Here is a 25896-nt window from a genome sequence, read left to right as displayed (position 1 = left end):
ACTGGGTAATTTTCCTAACTTGTCACTAATTATATACGAAATTTCGTTTTATTTTTCGAGTACTAGAAAAACTTAGTTGAAAAACGGCAAATTAAGCAGAAAAAATAAACATTAAAGGATAAAAATAATACATTATTTTTTTACTTCTTTTTTTTTGGTGGCACGCATGCGCCAGCGTCCCTCCCCACGCTACGCCCCTGCTAAGTAGTACTATTTATATATTTAGTAATTAGTAATATTTACCAAAATGAAATTAAGAAAAACAGTTGACATATGATCAGGTCAAGTTCTTCATACTCTAAAAGTTTTTTTAATATTAATGTGTATGCAGGTAAAATTTAACAAATTAAATTTTGATCTAAAAAGTGCTAGTTAATGAAGACTCTAATTAATAAAAGGTGTAACTAAACGAAGCTTCTTTGATTAAATCTTTAGTCAATTTTTTTTTTGAAGATCAGTCTATTTAAATCATGACGTTTTACTGTGTAAATTTAGTAACAAAGTTCTACAATTTATTAAACACCAATAACACTTTATAAAAAATAAAATATGTAAATGAGCTTAAACAAGATTTTATGTTAAATGTACCAAAATATAAAAATTTAGACAAGTGTTTTTCATTTTATAATACTCGCTATTCCTTTTAATTGAGCTGCATTTGAAAATGTTTTGTAAGCATCGGAGCAATTTAAACTCTTTAAAAAGTTTAAAAAGCATATACTAACTAAAACTAAGTAGTTTGATAGAATATTACAATACGCTAAATTTTCATACTTAGAATAGCACTACACAGTTTTTGATAATCTGTTATTCCATTATAAATATGAAAAGAACATCTACACCACATAATTCCTTTGACAACTTTAATAGGGACCTCTATTTTATTTTCATGATACAATCTATTTTGAACTACTTCTGCATCCGTGTAAGATATATCGTTTTCTATAAGAATAATTTAATTGGCAATTTTACTCTATTAATGATTAAATTTAGCAAAAGTTTTCTGTATCCTTTTGACTTACAGTAAGTTTTCTAAGATAAAAAATGCAATTGACGTGATTAAAAAGATGAAATAATTTCAAACAATACACTACTTTTTCTGAGTAGTATTTTAAAGTATTGAAAAATTTAGCTAAGTCTTTTCTTAAGAAATTGTTAATTAGTTATAAATTACAAAAATTCTTAACAAAACTCTAAGTCTAGCCTTTTATAATATATTTGTTAGATATGCGATGTGTTGTTTATAAGTTCAATAACTTTTCTAAACTATTTATGTTTTTTTTCTAAAAGAATAATATAAAATTGTTTATTAGTTTAAGTTCGAAAAGAAAAGTGTAAAACTTCATAATAGTTTTAAAATTCACTATTTAACATTCTAAAGTAGGGGTGGGCAACGTACGGCCCGCGGCCGGATCCGGCCCCCGGAGTCAAATTGATCGGCCCCCAAACCTTTTGAAAGTTTAAATAAGGTCCGGCCCGCGAGTTAATGATCCGGCCCGCTAGGCACTTTCAAAATTTATATGAAATCCTACAAGCCAATGTAAATATTACAAAATTTGTACAAAAATTGTTTTTACAATATAAACTTAAGACTTTAATCTGAAAACGTTTAAAAAATGTTTTTTATTTTTGTGGTAATAATAACACTCTTTTGTTATAGTATCTTGTTCTGTTTCAAGTCAGTTGATTTAATTATTTTTCAAATTATCCGAAAAAATAAAATTTATACGTTTATATAATTTCGTTTCTTTTATACGTGCAAAAATATGTAATGAATCTTTATAAGTTTTTTTTAATTAAAATTTAGTAGTTTAATATTGTAATGTTAGAACTTCTGAATAATATTATTAATGTAAGCACGAGCCAAGGATTACCAAAATTAGATATTTTCGAATCGTCAAAATTTTTTAAGGAGGCTGAAGTTTTGCAGATATTTAAAATCAGATATTCGGATTTTTTGAACAGATATTCGCCATAAACAAGTTTTTGTAAAAAATTAATGGAGCTTACAGTTCTTATACAAATTAGACAAAAAACATCTTAAACGATTCGTCTTGCTTTGTAGATATTACATTTGTGGTTTAGATTGAAAAACTTCATAAAAAAAATATTTTTTTTGACCTCAAACTTCAACTTTTTTTTTTTTGTTTATTCTATATAAAACAACTAAGTTTCGTAAAAAATTAATGGACCATACAATTCTTATCAAACTTAGACAAAAAACATCTTAAACGATTTGTCTTGCTTTTTAGATATTACATTTTTGGTTTAGATTGAATAAAATCATCCAAAAATATATATTTTGACCTCAGAACTTATTTAATATTTTTCTTGTTTATTCTATATAAAAAAACTAAGTTTTGCAAAAAATTAATGGAGCTTACAATTCTTATCAAACTTAGAAAACATCTTAAACGATTATTCGTACTTTGTAGTTATTATATTTTTGGTTTAGATTGAATAAAATCATCAAAAAATATACATTTTGTGACCTCAAAGTTCAACTAATATTTTTCTTGTTTATTCTATATAAAACAAATAAATTTCGTAAAAAATTAATGGAACTTACAATTCTCATCAAACTCTGACAAAAAAAAAACATCTTAAACGATTTGTCTAGCTTTTTAGATATTACATTTTTGGTTTAGGTTGAATAAAATCATCAAAAAATATATATTTTGTGACCTCAAAGTTTATTTAATATTTTTCATGTTTATTCTATATAAAACAACTAAATTTCGTAAAAACTTAATGGAGCTTACAATTCTTATCAAACTCTAACAAAAAAACATCTTAAACGATTATTCTTACTTTGTAGTTATTACATTATTGGTTTAGATTGAATAAAATCATCAAAAGATATACATTTTGTGACCTCAAAGTTCAACTATTTGTTTTCTTGTTTATTCTATATAAAACAACTAAATTTCGTAAAAAATTAATGGAGCTTACAATTCTTATCAAACTTAAACAAAAACATCTTAAACGATTCGTCTTGCTTTTTAGATATTACATTTTTGATTTAGATTCAATAAAATCATAAAAAAATATATATTTTGTGACCTCAAAGTTCAACAAGTTTTTTGCTTGTTTATTCTATATAAAATAACTAAATTTCGTAAAAAAATAATGGAGCTTACAATTCTTATCAAACTTAGCCAAAAAACATCTTAAATGATTGGTCTTGCTTTGTAGATATTACATTTTTGGTTTAGATTGAATAAAATCATAAAGAGATATATATTTTGTGACCTCAAAGTTCAACTAATATTTTTCTTGTTTATTCTATATAAAACAACTAAATTTCGTAAAAAATTAATGGACCCTACAATTATTATCAAACTTAGACAAAAAACATCTTAAACGATTATTCTTTCTTTGTAGATAGTACATTTTTGGTTTAGATTGAAAAAATTCATAAAAAGAAAAATTTTTGTGACCTCAAAGTTCAACTAACTTTTTGCATGTTTATTCTATATAAAACAACTAAGTTTCGTAAAAAATTAATGGAGCTTACAATTCTTATTAAACTTAGACAAAAAACATCTTAAACGATTTGTCTTGCTTTTTAGATATTACATTTTTGGTTTAGATTGAATAAAATCATAAAAAAATAATTTTTGACCTCAAAGTTCAACTAATATTTTTCTTGTTTATTCTATGTAAATCAATTAAAATAAGTTACGACCTAAAAACCAATCAATTTTTCCGTCGGTTTTCTTAACAAAAGTAAAAACCTTTTCAATTTGACTTTTCAATTCTGGATTATTTCAGAAAAATAATTCAAGCCACTTGTCTCGTAATAATATGTAATACTTGTTCAGATTAGATATAAACCTAAAAACTTATACCTATTTTTAATCTAACTTTTTCTACCGTTTTTAAAAGTTGTGTACTGTGATTTTGTATAGAAATATCACGTTTATATTTCTGCTATTTTAAACGATATGTTTTAATTCATACGTCATAATAGACTGTTACTTATTGTGCAGTTCTCATAACTTAAAGTTTAACTGTAATTCAAAATCAAAATTTAATTTATTGCAAACTTGTTAGTGTTCAATATGCCTAAATCAAAAAGAAACAATTCTTCATTTACTTTCTATTTTAATGACTTGACTAAGCTTGTTAAAATAATGATAAGTTCAAAGTTTAAAGAAAGATATTCTGAAGATTGCTCACAAGCATCCAAAGAACCTATTAAAATATACATGAAGAAAAACTATGTTCCAAGAAAGGAAATTGATTAGTTTTTTTTAAACTTTATAAGCGTTAAACTTTTCTAAACAATTAATAAAAGAGATGGAGAAAGGTATTTTTGAAAAGGTTTGTAGTTTTGCATACATGCCAAATGCATACAAAACTATTTTGGTAGAAGATCTAAGAACAATAGTTTAACATCTAAACAACGCAGTAGGTTATTTTATTTGGTGAAATATTTCAAAATAAGTATTTACTAATGAAATTTTTGTAGATTATTGGCAACACGTTTATTCACTTAATAGATAAAAGTGGAAAAAATATTGGATTTATTAAAGAGATTATATTCCAAAATATATTTTTTGATCTTCCTTTTGATGAAAATCAACTAAAATTTATAACTGATGTAAGAAATTATTTAAAAGTAAAGTAAAAAATGTAAGTATTAAACTAAAAACATTCATAAAATCACAGAAAAAACTCTACATGCACGAGACGGAAATTTTGTAATTTTTTAACTAAATGACAAACACTGGAGACGGTTTGTAAGTTAACAGTTTTGTACAAATATTAATATACAATTCATAATGTAAAACACTTTTTTTTAGTATTTAAATTCTGAAAAAGTCTACAATTCGGATCCCTTAATAACAAAAGAGTCTGATAAACTTATATATACAAAAAAAGCCTCCGTCAAACTGAAGTAAAACTCTTTGTATCTTAATTATTTAATCATAAAGAATTATTTTTTAGCAGTTTTATATATGTATAGCGCTATTTAAAAAAAAGCTTATGGAAGCATTGAATGGTTAAATGATTGGGAAGAAGGATATATTCAGCATGAGCAACAAATGGACGAGAAAAGTTGTGGAATTCAAGTAATTTAGGTTAAAAAGTTTAAAAATTTTAAGTAAACAAGAAAATGCTCAAACTTGAATTTATTTTCAGTATTTTAACAAATTCTATGCAGATGGCTGAAGATATACTGAAAGTGTTTCCAACAATACCTAATGAAAATATAAAGTTTAGCAATACAGAGAAGAAATCAGATAAAAAAAAAGTAGAAATTGGAATTTCTATGTTAGCAGCTGAAGGTTTGTAACAGTTGAAAAAGTATTTTAGCACAACAACCAAACCTAAATAATAATAATTAATATTATGCAGTTTCATTAACAGATGAAATAAAGAAAGAAGCAGCAAAAGGAAAAAGATCACGAAGTATATCTTTGAGATTTAAAGACGCTTATCTTATTGATTGAAATAGATAATTCTTTAAATTTCATTTTAATATTTCGTTGCAATATTTTGATATAAATAAAAACGTCATGAATAAAATGACGAATAGTTTAAGATGGTTTTTATTTAAAGTGGATAATATAATAATTGTAAGCTCTATTAATTTTTTATGAAACTTAGTTGTTCTATATAGAATAAAAAAGCAAAAAATTAGTTGAACTTTGAGGTCAAAAAAAATATTTTTTTTATGAATTTTTTAAATCTAAACCAAAAATGTAATATCTACAAAGCAAGAATAATCGTTTAAGATGTTTTTTGTCTAAATTGAATAAAAAACTGTAAGCTCCATTAATTTTTTACGAAACTTAGTTGTTATATATACAATAAACAAGCAAAAAATTAGTTGAACTTTGAGGTCAAAAAAAGTATTTTCTAATGATCTTATTTAATCTAAACCAAAATGTATTATCTACAAAGCAAGACCAATCATTTAAGATGTTAGTGTCTAAATTGAATAAAAACTGTAAGCTCCATTAATTTTTTACGAAATTTAGTTGTTTTATATAGAATAAACAAGAAAAATATTAGTTGAACTTTGAGGTCAAAAAAAACATTTTTTTTTATGAATTTGTCGCTATCAACAAGGCTTCTACTTATATAATGTTTTTTGGCCTGGTTTATAACGCAACGTGCGCTCTAACTTGTATAATAGAAGTCCCCAAGATAACGCTTAAATTATAGTTGACTTAAGTAAACTAATATGAACTACTTACTATTTACTAAAGGTTTAATAAATCAGTTACTTATACTAATTTAAACTTAGTTCGAATCTGTGATAATGATTATATTTACAATGAATTTGCGAAACGAAAAGATGATAAAAAACTGCACAACATTACACTAATAAACCAAATTATCAATTCTTATAAAAGACGACAATACTCGAATAAAAGAAACTAAAAACTAAATGTTTAAACCAAACTCAAAAAGTGTTCTAAAGTCGAAATCAACCATTACCACAACAAGATTGAAACTATTAAAACTTTAGTGCAGCGTAAAGCTGCACTGACTTCACATTGCTGCCATGCAGTAGAAACTAAAAGCCCTCTATATTACTCGAAACTGTTGAATTTATACTCGCTTGAGAAAAAAGAAGAAAGTAAAAAAGAGACAATTACCGCGTAAGCGGCACAAATTTTTTCAATCTAAACCAAAAATGTAATATCTAAAAAGCAAGAAAATCGTTTAAGATGTTTTTTGCCCAAGTTTAATAAGAATTGTAAGCTCCATTAATTTTTTACGAAACTTAGTTGTTTTATATAGAATAAACAAGAAAAATATTAGTTAAACTTTGAGGTCACAAAATGTATATTTTTTTATGATTTTTTTCAATCTAAACCAAAAATGTAATATCTAAACAGCAAGACGAATCGTTTAAGATGTTTTTTGTCTTAGTTTAATAAGAATTGTAAGCTCCATTAATTTTTTACGTAACTTAGTTGTTTTATATAGAATAAACAAGAAAAAAATTAGTTGAACTTTGAGGTCACAAAATGTATATTTTTTTATGAATTTTTTCAATCTAAACCAAATATGTAATATCTAAAAAACAAGACAAATCGTTTAAGATGTTTTTTGTCTAAGTTTGATAAGAATTGTAAGCTCCATTAATTTTTTACGAAATTAAGTTGTTTTATATAGAATAAAGAAGAAACATATTAAATGAACTTTGAGGTCACAAAATGTATATTTTTTTATGATTTTATTCAATCTAAACCAAAAATGTAATATCTACAAAGCAAGAACAATCGTTTAAGATGTTTTTTGTCTAAGTTTGATAAGAATTGTAAGCTCCATTAATTTTTTACGAAATTAAGTTTTTTTATATAGAATAAACAAGAAAAATATTAGTTGAACTTTAAGGTCAAAAAATGTATTTTTTTTAATAATTTTATTCAATCTAAACCAAATATGTAATATCTAAAAAGCAAGACAAATCGTTTAAGATGTTTTTTTGTTAGAGTTTGATAAGAATTGTAAGTTCTATTAATTTTTTTTCGAAATTTAGTTGTTTTATATAGAATAAACAAGAAAAATATTAGTTGAACTTTGAGGTCACAAAATATATATTTTTTTAGGATTTTTTTCAATCTAAACCAAAAATGTAATATCACAAAGCAAGACGAATCGTTTAAGATGTTTTTTGTCTAAATTGAAAAAATACTGTAAGCTCCATTATTTTTTTACGAAACTTAGTTGTTTTATATAGAATAAAAAAGAAAAATATTAATGAACTTCGAGGTAAAAAAAAAAATCTTTTTAATGAATTTTTCGATCTAAAACAAAAATGTAATATCTAAAAAGCAAGACGAATCGTTTAAGATATTTCTGTCTAAGTTTGATAAGAATTGTCAGCTCCATTTATTTTTTGCAAAACTTAGTTTTTTTATATAGAATAAACAAGAAAAAAGTTAGTTGAACTTTGAGATCAAAATAAAATATTTTTTTTTCGAATTTTTTAAATCTAAACTAAAAATGTAATAACTACAAAGTAAGAATAATCGTTTAAGATGTTTTTTGTCTTAGTTTAATAGGAATTGTAAGCTCCATTAATTTTTTACGAAACTTAGTTTTTTTATATAGAATAAACAAGCAAAAAATTAGTTGAACTTTGAGGTCACAAAATGTATATTTTTTTATGAATTTTTTCAATCTAAACCAAAAATTTAGTATCTACAAAGCAAGACAAATCGTTTAAGATGTTTTATGTCTAAATTGAATAAGAACTGTAAGCTCCATTAATTTTTACGAAAACTTGTTTATAGCGAATATCTGTTCAAAAATGCGAATATCTTATTTTGAATATCTGCGAAACTTCAGCTTACTAATTTTTTAATGTTTTAGTTTGAAATCTTAGGCTCGAGTAACATTTAGTAAGTAAATTATTGTTTTTATAAAGTTAACTAGTATTTTTTCGGTCCAGAGTTATAATGAATGTTTAATTATAAGTACGTTTTAAAAATAAACTTAAAATTTTATACTTGGGAACTTGGGTAATCAATAAGTTGATTCAAAACTTTAAAACATCCGATCAATTAGCATCCAGCCGGATCCAAATCTTTTAAAATTAGTTCTATTCGGATACGAAACCTTGTCCAAAATTAGTATTTAGCCGGATCCAGATAAAATTTTCAAATAAGGATCCGGATCTAAAAAATGATCCAGCTGAATCCGGTAGATCCCTTACTCGAAATGCTTCGGCCCGCTAAGAACTATTTTTTTTGGATCCGGCCCGTCAATTATTTACGTTGCCCTACCCTATTCTAAAGGAACAAAAGACTTCAGTTAAGTGTTTTGTTATAAGCGAAAAAGATTAACTTACATACTATTAATTTAGAACACATTAAACCTGTAATTGATTCTTGGTTACTGTTTTTATAGAATCTGGAAGGCAGGCTTATGCAAAACATTGAAGCTGAAATGAATACTATAACTAATAAGTTGTAAAAATTATATATGAAAAATTAATTGTAGCTACTTATAGTAATAAACTTAATAAATCTGACTTTATAAAAAAACGTTTTCTAAACAGTTCATAGTGACAAGTTTTTAGAACTTTATTGAAAGGTAAATATCGTTAAACTGATGAAATTTTGTTAAACTGTTCTTTTTTATTTTATTTAGATTTTAAATACATAACTATTTTAAAGTTGATAAAATCTAATTATGTAATTTAAATCCTACAAGCAAACGTTAAACAACCATGCATGTACAAAGGAGCCAGTAAAAAAGCATCCCATTTCGCTATGAGCATTTCTGCTGTTGAATTCATAAGGTTTGAGATATATTTTCTAATGTTTTTAGATCCAACAGCTTGCCAAAAGTTTATTGAAGAGCGAAGTGATATAAAAGGAGAATAATCTTTAAGCCCTAAAAATTTTAATTAGCAAATGTAATAAAACACCACATTATTTTTTGATGTTTATTGTATCTACTTTTTTGATAATGTATTGGAAACTAATTTGATAGATAAATTTACGAATAAAATTACCTAACTGATAAATAATGTTACTTTTTAAATAATGTTATTTTTACATTATAAAAAATAATGCTTTGCTTGAATCTTTTTTTGTTTAACATTTTATTCGAAAATATTTTCTATGAAAGCAAGTTTTTTAAGTGTGTTAAGAAATTTTCTAGTACTTATACCTATAAAACTAAATTAGCTTTACTGTGCTTATCTAATAACCGAGTACTACAATGTTAAAAATTTGTTTTTTTCTTACAATAAAATAGCTTATAGATATATTCTTAAATTATTGCTAAACTAAATACAAACTGCAAACACGTACAGATTTTATTGGTTTTTATATAGTTTTTTCATAGATTTACTTGTTTTTAATCCCTAGCACCTACCTGCTTAATATATTTTGTACCATTTTTTATACAACAATAAACAAATCCTAACAAGCTTTTTGAATTATTACTTCTAATCAAAATACTTTATATCGATTATTAATTTTAAAAAACATTTTTACATTAATGATATAACATTTTTTCTTAAGGCATGTGTTTTAAACATAGGTCTTTAAAATAGGCAGCTGGAAATACCTACCTTAGCAGAATAACTGCTATGTTAAATTTACTTTTAGATCCTGTAAGTAGAAAATACTGCCAATTTAGACTTCATAAATATTTTAAAGATTCTAAGAACTACTTGGAAGATTTAAAAGCCTGGAAATTATCAAACAAAGATACAAACTGCATAGTAAACACTGTTGACGTTGTTAATTTGTATCCATCACTTGAAGTAAGCCTTATTGAAAATGCTTTAGAAGAAGCCCTAGCACTGTGCACTAATTACAATAATAGTATGATCAAATGTATTATCAAACTATGTAAGATGGCGATAACAATAACTTCATACAATTCAGAGATTGTTACTTTAAACAAAAGAAAGGTATAATTACAGGGGACAACAATTCAGTTGCAATTGGTAATATGACACTGCATTTCATCATGTTAAAAGTAAATAATACAAATAAAGTAGTTCTAATTAAAAGATTCATAGATGACATTGTATTTACATCAGAAAACAAAGAAATTGCCAAAAATAATAGGAAAATAATTGGGTCTTAAGTTTGGACATTTTTATAAAATTCCTAAAAAACGCTATGAAGCTAAGTTCACGCTCGTTTCTTTCTTTTAAACATTATTACATTATAATTAACCATAGGAACAATGTGTCTAATAATAATATCCAACTTTATAAAATTTTGTTTTTTAAATACATTATATTTCAATACCTCACTATATACTGGTGTTCAATTGTTTGTGTTTATAGCCTATAATTTAGTAATTTTTATTTTAAAGGATTTTTAGCATTAATATTTTTGTAAACTGTGTTTTTTTTTCAAACAAAAAACTTAATGCACTATTTTTTTTTATGCCATTTTTACCGTTATTATTTTTTCTAAAGGTTTACAATTTGAAAATCCGCTTTGCGGTGAAACACTGTAGTTGTTTCTCTCTAAAATAATGCATGATTAATTTCCCATCTCCCCTGCAGATAGATTACTCTGTTCAGTTTTGTTTCAATCTAAATAGCTAAGTAATGTACCTACCTATTATTTATTTAACTTTTATGTTGTTTAGACAAGTTAATTACTTATTTTGATTAGTACTTTGTTTTTAGTTTGTTGTATATTAAAAAAAATGTTATACAGTGCTTATGAACTTATCCGGACAGTTTCAGTCAAAAGAAATTTGAAAAAATTTTCAATACTAATCACAAACATTTTTGTGTGGTAGATATATTTAAGCTTTCATGCTGTAAAAATATTGAAAGTTATTTTTATATTTTGCAATTTACTTCATTATTATGACGTAATAATGTTACTAAAGCTTCCATTCAAAGTTTGTTTAAAACTAGTTTAATTATCAAAAACCTTTGTATGTAAAATAAATCAGTTTAATTTTTTTTAAATAACGTTATTAAAAATATTAATTAAAATTTTTAAACTTAAACTTTTATATTTTTTTTTAATAATTGATTAAATTGTAAGTTTTTTATAAAATTAATGTATAACAGTTCTTTTATGTTAGATTTTTAATTCAAACTATATTATAAAAATTGTTAATTCAAAAACTTTTTGTTAAAGATGAGGTCCATGACAAGTTTTTTACTATTCATAAGTTGAGTAAGTTTGACACACTCAACATACCAGGTTTTAGAAATGAACAAGATATCAAAAAAAAGAAAACGAGTTGTACTAACCAATGAAAATAAACTAGAAGTTTGTAAAATGATAAAAAACTATATGCGAAAGTCTTTTATAATGGAGCAGTTTGGAATAAGCAAGTCGACTATGTACGACATTTTAAAATATAAAAAAAAAATTTAAAGTTCAAAGCAGAAAAAGAGGAGCCGAGTTTTTATTATTTATTTCGCAAAGCATCAAGTTTAGCATTTATATTATTGTATGAAAAAAAAAAGTACTTATCTAGAAAAATGCTTATCCGGACTTGTTTACAGAAAAATCTTGCCCAACATGTCCAGATAAGTGAATAAGCACTGTATGTGTAAGCTTCACAGTGTAAGGCAAAGATTTTAACAACGTCTATAATTACAGGACAAAGGTTTATATTTTTATTATTTTACTAAAAGTTAGACTGTTGTTCCGTTATTTCAAAATAGTATAAATTTTAAACATTTTTATGTACCTGAAAGGCTTTAGACAATTATGTAGTAGATACTTATGTAATTTTTCAAAAAGTGTAATATTAAAAGTTACTACGAAAATACTCTGTTATTAATAAAAAAAGTACTACCTTACTGAAAAATGTCTAGAGACGCCCAGCTCAAAAGTTTAATTACCAACCTACATAAGAAAATTCTGACTGAAACCCATGACCATAACCATGTGATATATTAGGACCATTTATTTCATCTTGTAATGACTTTTTAACGTATAATACAGCACAACCTTTTGATGCACAAAACCACTTATGACAATTTGTCACATAATAATCTACTTGAAGCTCTTTTAAATCAAGTTGTAACGCTCCAAGTGCATGTGCTCCGTCTACCATCACTCGAATTCCTCTAAAATTTAAATATTTTAATCCAAGCACAGTTATTAAAAATATTTAGGAAAAAAACATAAAGTATCTATTACTAATTTATTAATAAAGTACACAAAACAATATTTTGTAGTTCATCTCATTTTAATGTTTTTGTCTGCTCGTCGGGCCTGCAGTCGCCAGCGGAGGTAGTACTACATGAGTGTCGCTTACAACTCTAAAAGTTTCAGGCTGTCTGCTAGGGCCCTTTTCTAATAACCCCTTACAAAAGAGTCTACCCGGCGCACTAATTTTACTTTATAGTTACTTGACCTTAAAATCAAACTAAAAATCCAACTTATAACTTATTAGCAAACTGAGATTATAAATATTCTTTTAACTCCTAAAACTATGTAATCAAACTTATTAGCGAACTTTGATTATAAATGTTCTTATAACTCTAATAATTTCGTGATCTAACTTTTTAGCAACCTAGATTATGAATACTATTATAGCTTTAATAAGTTTGTAATCAAACTTATTAGCAACTTAGATTATGGATACTCTTTTAACTGTAACAACTTTGTAATTAAACTTATAAGCATTAACTAACTTATTAGCAGACTTAGATTATAAATACTCTTTCAATTTTTAATCAAAAAAAAACTATTAATATTATTTTAACTTTAAAAACTTTTAAGTATTTTATTATGATGTAGTTATTAGCTATAGGGTTGCTTATTTATTTGTTTACTATATAATAAAACTAACACAACAATAAAGAACTAAATCTTTAAATAGTAGGTTTCCGATTTTCTAACATAACTCCAAATAATAAATTAACGAGAGTAGTTATCATAAGTTTTGTCTCGTGGATAAAAATTTACCGATGACTTAAAAGTATTTTTAATTCAGTAGTAAAAGCAGTTTCATTACTTAAAAACATTTGGTAAAAAATTATTTATAAAAACATAGCTTCATTATTTAGAGCTTAGTTTATCGGCATCAGTTTATCAAAGGGATTTAAAGTCAAACCTTATTTAAAAAGTCAGGTGCTAGTTTGAAAGCTAAAATCTCGCTATATATTAGGGGAACGGGACTAAATTGCACGAAGACAAATTTGCACGAGGTTACTAAATCGCACGAGGGGACTAAACTGCACGAGTGCACAAAATTGCACAAAGCCAAAATTGCACGACGGAACAAAATTGCACGGAGACGATTTTGCACACAGGGTCAACTTTGCACGAGTTACATTTTTGCACGAGAGTAAAAAATACAGAACAAAATTAAAAGAAAAAATAAACAGAAGAAAAACTAAAACATTATTTAAAAAAAAGGAAAAAAAAGAAGTTACTGACCGAGGGTAAGGGTTAGGGGTAGCAGCGATAATAAAAATAAATTATAAAAAAAGAAAGTCAAATAAAAAAAATAAATAACCTACCGACCGAGGGTGAGGGTTAGGGGAAACAGTGAAAGTAATTTAAAAAAAACTATCAAAAAAAAAAGAATTAATGAAATGTTTTCGTGCAAAATTGTCTGCTCGAGCAAAAGTGACCATTCGTGCAAAAGTTTCTTCTTGCAATTTTATCCCCTCGTGCAAAAGTATCTTCGTGCAAATGTGTACGCTCGTGCAATTTAGATAGCTACCCTCTAACTTTAGTACCCTTAACTCTTACGCTCAGTCAATAACTTTATTTTTTTTTCTTAGTTAACTAATTAATTGTTTTTTTATTCTTTTTTATCATCACTGTTACCCCTAACCCTTACCCTCGGTTGGTAACTTTTTTTTCTTTTTAATTGATTTATTTCTTTTTATTCATTTTATTTTAATAACAATTTTTATTAGTGATTTTTTTAATTTTTACTATCACTATTACCCTTAACCTTTAGTTATTTTTCTCTTTGTCTTTTATTATTTAATATTTTAGTTTTTTTTTGATATATTTATTTTTCTGTTTTTTTTTGCTCTCGTGCAAAATTTTAACACGTGCAAAATCGTAACTCGTGAAAAATTGACCCTTGGTGAAAAATTGTCTTTGTGCAATTTTGTCCCTTCGTGCAAAAGTATCGTCGTCGAATTTTGACCCGTTCCCATATATTAAGCTCATCAATTTACAAAAAAAAAAAAAGCTTAAATAACTTGAGAACGTTGCAATGAGTATTTTGCATAACACATACAAAAAACATTTTTGAAATTAGAATTAAAAGTTCGTTTGGAATATTTTGCACGGTTAATTTTTATTTTCTATTAAGAAGTGCAGGCTTTTTAAGTAAGAAATTTTTATATTCAGTTGGCTATTGCAACATAATTTCAAGTTTTTACTAGTTTTTTTTAACTTATGTGATATGATACAGGATTGCCAAAAAACCTTAAGTCCTGGAAAAATCTAGAATTTTAAAGAATCTCTACATGTAAAAAAATGAAATTTCGATTAGATACTAGAGACCATGTTGAATAAAAAAGGTTATCATATACAAAACTATTAAAAAACACATTAAAAAAAGCTATACAGAATAATTTTATTGTGGTTATACAATTTAACACAGTTTTTTACCTTAAATTAAATATTATACTAAAAATAAACTAAAAAACTTGTTCTTTAAAAAACATAAAGAAATTAAAAAATACTGGATAAAGTTTTAAAAAAACCTTCAATAACCCTGTATAATTTTAATTAAAATTTTGTTAGTTTATCAATTAACAATAATTAGCATACGTTACTTAAAGTTGACAATTTTTTTTTCAAGTAAATTTTCGATCACAATTGAAAATATCTTTGTTATGTTCACATAAAAAACTACTATAGTTTCGATTAAAACAATACGAGATATCTACTTCACAGAAAAAAAAATCTTCACCAGAGTAAAAAAATAATAATTTATATTCAAATAAAATCTTGAGAATAAAATTTTTTTACTAGAGTAATAAATGAATTTCTTATGTTCAAATAGAATCTTGAGAATAAAATTTTCTTTACCTAAGTAATAAATGAACAATTTATATTCAAATAGAACCTTGAGAATATAAATTCAAATAAAATAAAGAAACTAGTTTAGTATAAATATAGTATTATTGGTAAAACTGTTATAAAGCTAAACTTCAATCAATAGTCTAAATATAACTGAATGTAAGAAAACCTATTACAAATCGTTTAAAAAATAATTGTGTTTTTTTTAATGAGCAGAAAAATTGTGTTATAATTTTTTTTTTTTTTTGACGGAATTTGCTTGTCTAGAGTTTCGGATTTAACTAGTTTTTATGTTTTATCTTTTAATAATTGTATTTTAAAATTTTTAGTCAGATCAACTAAAACTTTGTTAAATTTTTCTGCTTTTAGTAGATATATAGTTTCTGCCAGATATATCCGTCCTAAATTAGCTGCTTCTCTTTTTAAAAGTGGTTATAAACGGTGTACACAATTAAAAAGACTTCAAATAATTTGATGATGTTGTTAATGCATAGATATAGTTTACAACAAAAGTTTTTTTTAATTTACTAAATTTTTAAAAAATAATTCTTCTATTATAAAATTACATAAACTGTTTTTTAAATAGCGATCTACCAGATTTACAAAGTTATAGTCGAATATTAAATATAGAACCCCGCTGAATCCGTATGTTAGTGAAAAAAGGCCGGATCCGGCTAGATCCATATCTAATTTTAAAATCAAATCGGAATCCGGTTAATTCAAAATTTTCAAAATTTTCATTGTGTAAAACTACACTTCAAAATGTTTTTTTTCCTCCATATATGATAGGAGTGGGAATTTTTCTATTGACAAAATTCAAAAGATAAACTTTTTGCAGGCCGTTCACACAAAAAATAAACGCTGGTGGGCAGCGTAACTTTGGAAAAATAAAATTTAATTTTTTTAAATTTTAGTCCCAAAACTGTACTGAAATTATCATCTTTAAGTACTGCTGTGTACGGAAAACAAAATCGAATGTACAATTGAAAACTACTTTTGTTATAAAAAGCTCTATGTTAGTTGTTTTGAAGGAATGTTTTCTAACTAAAAATTACGCAACAAACCAGATATTTCTACTCGGCGAGCCAGATCTCACCTACAGACCATGCTTTGCCAATCCTTTAAAAGTTTTTATTTTCTATTTAATTAATTCCAGAGCTCCGGATCGCATTACAACAACTACATAGGAACTTATGTAGTTCTTAATTATTTCTATGTAGTTATTTAGACTGACATGATCTTCTCTGTACGAAAAATACAAGAGAAATGAAGTTAAACCAATTGAGCATTTCAAGAGCTAGGGAGAAAGCCTTTCATATTTCTTTAGCTTTTTACATAAACACACACACTCACTTAATATATATTAATATAATTATATATCCTAAGTAAAAATCAAGTCTTATTCATTTATTTTTACATATTTATTTCACACATGTTACTTTCTATTCTCCGGCATATGTATCATTCATTTTATTTTTCGACTATAATTCTTTTTATTCTTATGTGTCAAATTCCAAGTTTATTTGGAAATTGGAAACAAGTTTAATTCAAATCACAGATAAACCGTGCTTTTTTACCTACTACGCCCAATAGAACGGCTAGAGGTCTTTCTAATGCAGGTTTATACTTAGCATATAACCTTGTTGTTTTATGTTTTAAATTTTAACTTTCATACTTAACACAAACCCGTAATTTATAACTTTTTTTTTCTAATGTGTGTTAATATTTTATAGACTCCGTAGATCTGTTTTTAAATTTTTTTGAGAGCAGTGAAACGCCGTTAGTCGGAATAAAGTTTTGAGACAAAAACATCTGTGGTAAAAAATAATTATTTACTCGACTATAAATTTATAATTTTTCTGTACGTTGTATAACTTTCTTTATTTTTAATTTCTTTATTACTTTTTTAAGCATCATCAAAGCTTTTTTTTGCATGAAAAAGAGTAAAGCACATGTAAGTGACATTGTTAAAGTGCTATTTATCTGCTTCAATATTGTTTAAAAATGTCTGTTTGATAGATTTTGACTTTTTCATTATTTATCGAACACTAAACAATAAAATAAAAAAGCTATGAATAAATAAATGATAATAAATAAATTTTTAGTTTAATTTTTACCATATACTTGTAAATAGTTTTGTTTACTCTGTTTTGTACAGTTATTTGTTTTAAACATTTCGTAATGTTTAAAATAGTGTGTGCTTTAATAAACTCTAAATATACTTTCTTTTCATTTTGCTCATATTAGTAGAGATTTCTCTAGACATAAATCACTTATAAAACTACTAGTTTAACAAAAGCAAAGTGTCCCGCACATGTCTATGTCAAAAAAAATCGGCATGTTTTGTACAAACGTTGCCATATCAGATTTACTTATAAGAGAAATTGCCTATACTATTTGTAGTAAATTGAAAATTTCTACAGAAATTTATTAAATTACCTTAACAAAAGTTCATTGAAACTTAAATTACTACATTTAATAAGTTCAGTAACCTTCCAACTAGGTACACACTTTGAATACAGCGCAAAAGTGCGTACCCAACCGGCAGTGCGTACATAATAAATTTTGGTCTTTAATTACCTACAGTAAACCTACTACAAACATGTTTAATGTGCTTGTATATTTATAATTTTATTTATTTTAACCATGAAATTTTTTAACCTTTGTTGTATTTTCTTGTACCTTTAAAATTTGAATATAATATAGTTGATTACTAATTTACAGAAAATAAAGATTTATGTAAAAATTCATTATGCTTTTATTGATCAGGTTAATTTAGAAAATATAGTTTAAGGTTTTAAATCTTACTTTTGCTCACTTATTTTTTTTTCTTTGCATTTTAACTTGTTTTCTTGGTAGAAAACACAACATTAGAGAATAAAATAGTGTGGTGATCATAATAGACTGTGGTTTCTATAGCAATATTAGCAGTAATGGATTTAAGTAAAAGTGTTTGAAAAATTGTCAATTTTATAAGATTACTTTTTACTTATTTTGTTTTTATGTATTTATCATGGTTACCACAATTTCAGGTAACTTAGGCTAAATGTTAAATGCACTGCTCATTATTTCCTTTCTCTAAATTTTATATGACTTATTAAGTATTTTTTATTCCTATGTTTAAATCATGGGGTATGCACAATTAAATTGCACCGTTCGTTATTTTCGTTATATAAATAAACTGTTATATGTTTGTTTTTAATAGTTGACTTACAATTTTAAAGTTTTTAACTTATTTTTTGTATCTTTTAGTTTTAATTTGTTTAAATTTAATACATAATTTTATTTTTAAATGTTGTAGTTTTGTATTACTACTTTAAGGTTCTTATGTTTTTTAATTTCAAAGTAAAACACAATTGCAATTTGAACAAAGCGTTTTTCAGCTAAAAAGTTTGTACCATACCAGCAGGGCGTACCTAGGAAATGCGTACCTAGTTGGCAGGTTACTGTATTCTTATATAATAGTCATAGGGTTTGCAAATTTTTATTTCACTGTTCAAAATTGTCGTTAAATAAACTGTAATATGTTTGTTTTAAGTATTGAATTTGGTGTACAATCTGTAAGTTCTTAAGTTATTTTCTGGTTCATTTAGTTTTAGTTTATTTAAATTTAGTACAGTATAATTTATTTTAAAACATACAACTTAAGTATAACTACTTTTAGGTTCGTTTTTTTGATTTCAAGTTAAATAAATTGCATTTTGAACACAGCGTTTTTCGGCTAAAAAGTGCGTACCATTCTGGTAGTACGTACCCAGTAAGTGCGTACCTATGTAGAATGTTACTGTGTTAGTTTGTAACAAAACTAAGGAGGGAACATTACTATAAATCAATCAATCCTATTCTTTTATTGACACTGCTACGGTAATATATGTAAATGAAGAGCAATTAGAAAGCTTGTCTTTGTTTTTTCATCAAACATTTTTTTATTTTATAAAGCAACGAATAGCACGAACAAATATTTATAAACCTTCAATATAGATCAATTAAAATATTTAGAAGTACTGATAGTGTAAATTTGTTTTTGTTGATTGTTAAAACTTGTGTATTTTCAGAGAACGTTCGTTTTGTTATAATTTTAGTGTCGTTGTTTCTTTAAATAAAAAATCTAATAATTTTTTTTTCAACAAAAAAATGTCTATTGCTCTTTTCTAATAATTGGATGCTGATCTATGTTTGGATAAAATGTTCAAAAACTAGTGATCAACAGGATTCGGGTCTGCTTTTGAAATTAGGATCTGGACGAATGGGGATTAACTTTTTAAATTAGGATCCGATCGTAACCGAATAAGTGGATCTAGTAGATTTTTTTTTTAATTTTATTTCCATAATACAAAAACAAAAACAAACTTTCTATGACAAATTTTTATAATTTTTTTAATAGGCATTGTAAAAGCCATTTGACTTGGAATGTGATCAAAAAGAGCCAATTTAGTTTGTTTGCCATCTAACGTTCTTTCAACAAACTCAACAATTTTTTCAGCTGATTCTATTGGGTAGTCAAGAAATTCACTTTGAATATTAACTCCACAACGGTTTTTTAAATGAACCAACGACTTTTTGACAGCTCCTAAAAATTATTACAAGGTACTTACAAAAAAACTATTAAAACCTGTAATAAAAAAGGATGTTTTATACTGTTATTTATTTTTCAGTTTTTACAAAAGTTTTTTGATTTAAATTAAACTGTGTAGTTTAAATGAGAAAATTGAGTAATTAATAAGGAATATTCAATAAAAAAAAACTAAACCATAGATTGTATCAAGATGGTAGATTGTATCATTTTCATCAAAATTCAAGCTATTCAGTATAGCATTTGTTCCTGTAGTCGCATTTTCAACAAAACAAATTTCAGTTGGTTTGCAGCCTGTTTAAAATAATTATAAGAAGTTTAAAATTAATATGTTGTTTTGTAAGATAAAAATGGATGGTAATATTTTTCTATGCTTTTTTAGTATAAGTTTTATTGAGTTTAAAACATCATCAATGAAACAAAGTTTATATAAATTTATGTCGAATGAGACTCAAGCCTTGTAGTTCAAAAACATATTATGAAATTTATGTGTTATAAAAAACTTCACACTTTTTAAACATAAGCTTTTACAAACCAAATCACCTACTGAAATAAGTAAACTGAAAAAATTTGAGCATAAAGAAGGCTGTTTTTGAAACCTAATAAAAACTATTAAACCAAGAATCAAAACCAATTAATAAAAATGTACCAAATATGATTATTAAAACAAACAAATTTAATGTTCTATCTATATAAAATAATTAAATCAAAATTGATTAAACTAGTTTCCTTTACAAACATTTTTTAAAGTAAAGTTAGAAAACACCTTTGCTTGATCACCGTGAATAGTAGAGAATTTTTTTTAATTTACAAATAAATTTAGTGCAGTTTTTACAACTTTTTAGTATCTAAATGTTATTTAAAACTAAAGTCTAAGTCGTAAAAAATAATGAAAACAGTTTTTTAATGATCTGTCGTTCTCGCTGTGGGGCTACTTGGCCTATAGTAGCCTGTTTATGCGATGAAGAGTAATTCGGGTCAATAGGACGTTTGGTCACGCCCGCTTTTTCTAACCTCTTGCTCTTACGAGCCTTGATTTCTGTGGTCTCGCCAAATGCGTCTTGCATGTTCTTTTTTGAGAACATGCCGTCATTATCACTAACCTTGTGCTTAATGCGATTATCTGTACTCATAGTGCTATACTGAGGGAGTTGCTAATATACTATTGTATTTTATTAAGTAGCCAGAGGAACGTGTCTAACTATGGCCAACAACAAATTTAGTAAGTACGTTAGCTTATGGTTACGTTAAGTATGTTAAGAGATAATAAAGCTGCTTGCGATCTTTATTTAGCCTAAACAACTATATTAAGTTATTAAATCTTATGTGAAACTAAGTGTACAACTGAGTTTAATAAAATGTTAGCAATCTTTAAAACAACTTGTTTTATTCAAAATTATGTAAACAAATACAATATTTTACACTAAACAAATTCAAATTTACAGTTTATATTAGAGAAACAGAAATAACATGCAAAAGATAAAACAATACTCACGATTACAAAAGGTCTATCACGAAAGGCTGCTGCAACTGACTGAACGTCATGCTAAAGCAGTTCGAGAAGTAAACAAGCGATAAAAAAGTCCCTAATTTGAGAAAACTCTCTAGCGCCCTTTTTTATTTAAACGCGAAGTCGTTACATTTCTGGTCCTACGGAAACCAATTTGATGTTCTAACTTGGTTCCCGTTTTTTTTTTTAAAAAAACAAAACATTAACTTTAATATCTTAAAGGTGTTTAAGCTGAAAACGACTTCAAAATCCTTGTAACAACCCATTAAACGCCTAGAGTACTAACTACTTAAAAATATAAAAGCATGCACAATAGGTATAGGGTGTTTTTAAATTTCTTTTTATGGATTGTCTTTAATACTCCAAGGTAAATCTTTAAGAGATATTAAAAAAAATCATTAAAGCATCTACTTAATGTGCTAGAAGGTACTAGGATATAAAGTTATTTATGTATTACATCAAAAATCGGATTTTAGCACTCAGTAATCATTTGATAGTCGATCCAAAAACTTAAATGTAAGAGTGTATTTAAATGTTTTAAAGTTTTGCAGATCAGAAAAAATTCGAAATTTAGTTAGACAAACTTAAATAAACGCTTTTATAGTCAGCATAAAACTCTAAGTCATTAAGTTGTAGTAAGAAGTGCTAAATAAAAGTTTTAAGTGTGGTAAACAATTACAAAACAAGTTTATAATATCTTATTTACAAATCCCTATTTAAGTTACTAGCCGAAGCTAGTTAATGAGTCAACGTTTCATACCGTTCGACGCTCGTCCCTTCTCTTCCACTGGAGGCTCGGCTTCTCCTTCTTCGTTCCTCCTCCTCTTTCTTCTCGTTAGGTACAGCCTCAACACGATGATGGAAATCCCGATCATCGTAATGGCTGTCCATGAAGTGTTTGTGGCATGTAGGATGCCTCTCACGACCTCCCAAAGCGACCATTTGGATTGGAGGGTTTCTTCCAGTGACTTCTCATCGGGTAAGTGCCCTTTTTCTAGGTACTGTGCGACATCTATCCCGCGGTTGCGAAAGTCCTTTTTATTCAGTGCAATTAGGTTTATCAACGCTTGGTTGCTCACTGCTTCCTCAGGTCTTGCCACCTCAGCCAAATCCAACAACGTCATTTCTTCCGAAAATGTGAAATTGGAAGCCGCAATGGTGAGTTTCTCGTTTATAACTATCTTCTCCAACGCCGGACGTTCTTCGGTAAGAGTGTTATTGGCAAACACGATGAATTTACCTTGGAGGATGAAAGCCTGTTTGGTTGCTGGATTGAGTGAGTACTGCACGTTCTGCGTTAAATATCCCTCATCAGTAAGCTGGGCCACCACCGTGGATGACCCGAGGTAGCTATTGAAAAGCGGGTAACGTGCTACCTTTCCATTGAATTCTAAAGACGGTTGAAGTACTGCGGTGGTGTCTTGGCATTGAAGTTCATACAACGCGTTGTGTCGGTAGACCGCTTGTGTCTTTCGCCCAATAAGCAGGCTTAAGACCGCGGAGGGAGTGGACCGCTGGGCAGCGAGCAACGATACTAGTGTTGCTCTGCTGTTCTTGCAAAGCATCTCGTTCAGCTGAGACTTGAGAATTTCCAGTTCCAGCTTGGAGGAATACGAGGAGCTAGCTATTGCAGATTCTAAAATTTTAAGTTTCGCAGGCATCTTCACGCTTTTTGCGGCTGTTGTGGCAGACGAAAATGTTTTGGGCAATGTCACTGCATAACCTGTCGCGGTGCATCGGGTATTTTCTGCGCCCGATGGCAAACATTTTAGGGTAGCATCATCACACTTCAGGAGTTTAGTGAACACAATATTCGCGTCTTGGACGCGATACAATTTTCCACCCTCGAGAGTAAAAACTTCTAGCAATGCGTCAGTAATCACTCGTGGTTGCTTGCACCTTTCTTGTTTCACTCTAGAGGTGATAAGTCTCCAGCCCTCTTCTCTGCACGAAAGAATTTGGTCCAGCTCGATGCAGCTCAGATTTTCTAGCAACGCATGAGAGACAGACCCATCACTTAGATCAGCCACTACCGACGTATAAGACAAGATAATGTTGGGCACAATGATCGTGTTTGTCGCTAACCAATTGAATTTCGGTTTTAGAACGTTGTTCGTCTTCAATGTATTCTCGTCAGAGGGTGTCAACGTCCCTACTTCTGATTGATGGGTGATTTCGATCCGCCTGCATTCTTCTGTTTGGACGTCTGTAAAAATTTCATACACTTGCACGCAAGCTGTGTTTCCAAAGAAACCCTTCGTGCATTCAAAGCTAACTTCCTGTCTACGACAGATGAAGGCTTCTTGATCAACATGGTTGTCAATAGGCGGAGTGATGTTGACTTTGAGGGTGTTCAAGCTTCTAGATTTTGACGAGCACGGAGCTGGCTCGCTAATGAAATACCGCTTTGCAACTTTCCTCGTACAAAGCGGCAATTTGTATTTCCTCTGCACAGGCATTTGTGCGTTTGTCGTAAGGTAGCCAAGCGCTACCGTTATGATGAAAATTGGTAATATCTTCATGTTAACCAGAATATACAATAATTTAATTTGTCTGAATAGCAGCTCGCCTAACACAAGCACAAACTAAATGAAATAAAAAAACGTACAAGAAATGTTATTGAAATGTTCTTTTTTCTTTTTTTTTTGAAGCTAGTACTTGTTTTTTTAGCAATAATGGGAATAACAAGCCATTCAAGTGTTTTTTTCGAAGAAATAATGATGTTAATAACAAGTAATTGTCACATATAACAGTAAGTACAAAGTTCGATTTAAAAATGTTGTTTTCACCGAACGAAAATTACGAAAGATGAAAAGCCTATAAGTGCGGTTTATTGATAAGGAGTTAATTTAAATTAATTTAAGAAATATTGAGTTGCAGTATTCAACAGCATATTTGGTAATAATATAAACTTTAGAATGATAAGGGTTTTAGATGCATAAAATTGATAAAGTTGTGTAACTTTACAAGTTCAAAAGTAATAAGTAGTTAAAATTAATGTAGCTTTCTGCTGTATTGCAAGTATTTAAAAAACGATTAAAGTTCATTGTTGTTGTTTAACGAAGAAGCAATGTGTGCTAAAAAGTTGTTTTTTTGTTTATGGTAATTACACAAAAAGTGAACTTCACATTTAAACTTTTTGTATACATAAAAACTTTTTGTCATTAGCAAACGGTTTTACTGTGTTTAAAACCACGAAATGTTCTATTTTGAGCAATTGAACTTCCGTTGACATTAACTATGATTATCTTTTAAGCAGTAAAAGTAGCCAAGTGATTTTTAATTACTAGATTGCTCGAGTAGCAACTTTAAGCTTAGTAGTTTAAAAAGCTTAACAAAAAAATCTAATACAAGTTTGAAAATTTTAGAGTTTTTTAGCACTAATCCAAAATACCACTATAAAATAATGAGCTTTTTTAAAGAAAATTGCTGTTTGAAAGTAAGTTTCATTAATATTAACAACATCTTCATAATAAGCAGCAAAAAATTAAGTGAGTTTGAAATTTGAATTGCTCGAAAAGCAACCTTTTAAACTTTGTTGTTTAAGCAATTAACATGTACAATGTAAAATTGACAATTTTTAAGCACAAAACAAATAAAATCAATGTAATACATAGAACTTCTAGATTTTTATTCAAAGTACCACATCAATGCTTAGTAATAAGCTAATATGGTTAAGCAGAATGTTTTTAAAAAAAAAAACCAGTTGTAATGAATGTTTCATTGTAAAGTTTTGGTTTGAACACATAAATTTTAGAGCATAAAGATGTTTAAACGTTAAGTTGAATAAGCAGTAATATAAAGAAACGCAAGCAGCTTTTAAGTATTGTTAAAAAAGTATTAACGAACATAAACTGCCGTTTTTACCAATTGAAATCGACGTTTCTCTAGCGCAACATTGTTTACCAGTCATGTAAACTCAATTCTCAAGCTTTAGAATGTTTTAATATTGAGAACTAAATATCTTATATAAAGGTTTTGTAGAAAATAAGATATATTATAGCTTCTCGAGGTTGCTTTGAGCAGCAAATTAGTGAGCTGTGTCGAGCTACACAGTGCTTTTGTTGTGACAATAAACACTGCTACTGCATTCTAAGTTTAAATTAAGCTGGTTTGTTGCTAGCTGCTGTTTATGCTATTTCTACTTCGCTGGTTTTACTGATTAGCTTAACTCACTCTTTTGACTCTGTTCAAACTTTCTAAAAATTTTTAGATTTAGCTTGCTATTTCAATACTTTCTAGCTTAGTTTTTTCATCGTGCTTACAAGTATTGTTATTTGCTCATACGTTCGTCTAGCGTTGCTTTGTTAAGCTCAATGAATTTCATTAAACCTAACTAATAG

The 25896-nt window shown here is 27.2% G+C and overlaps 2 protein-coding genes across 2 annotated transcripts; both read right to left on the bottom strand.

The window, feature by feature from the left end:
• Window positions 1-760: 760 nt before the first annotated feature.
• On the bottom strand, window positions 761-21176 carry LOC145833451 (uncharacterized). The gene is made up of 7 exons (XM_082940628.1): window positions 21071-21176; window positions 20221-20337; window positions 19821-20040; window positions 12318-12541; window positions 9199-9366; window positions 8846-8911; window positions 761-942 (listed from the first exon to the last, which is right to left on the bottom strand). Exons 1-7 carry the CDS (start codon window positions 21174-21176, stop codon window positions 761-763), a joined length of 1083 nt encoding a protein of 360 aa, XP_082796754.1.
• Window positions 20018-24663, bottom strand: LOC145835188 (uncharacterized). The gene is made up of 3 exons (XM_082942751.1): window positions 21539-24663; window positions 20221-20337; window positions 20018-20040 (listed from the first exon to the last, which is right to left on the bottom strand). The coding sequence occupies exon 1, from the start codon at window positions 24073-24075 to the stop codon at window positions 22300-22302; it is 1776 nt and encodes a 591-aa protein (XP_082798877.1). The 5' UTR covers window positions 24076-24663; the 3' UTR covers window positions 20018-20040; window positions 20221-20337; window positions 21539-22299.
• Window positions 24664-25896: the final 1233 nt, after the last annotated feature.

This window comes from Thalia democratica, chromosome 4 (genome assembly GCF_965202585.1).
Source record: "Thalia democratica chromosome 4, ktThaDemo2.hap1.1, whole genome shotgun sequence".
In the NCBI taxonomy this organism is placed as follows: Eukaryota; Metazoa; Chordata; class Thaliacea; order Salpida; family Salpidae; genus Thalia; species Thalia democratica.
The sequence above is the reverse complement of the archived record's forward strand: the minus strand, read 5'-3'. Positions and strand labels throughout refer to the sequence as shown.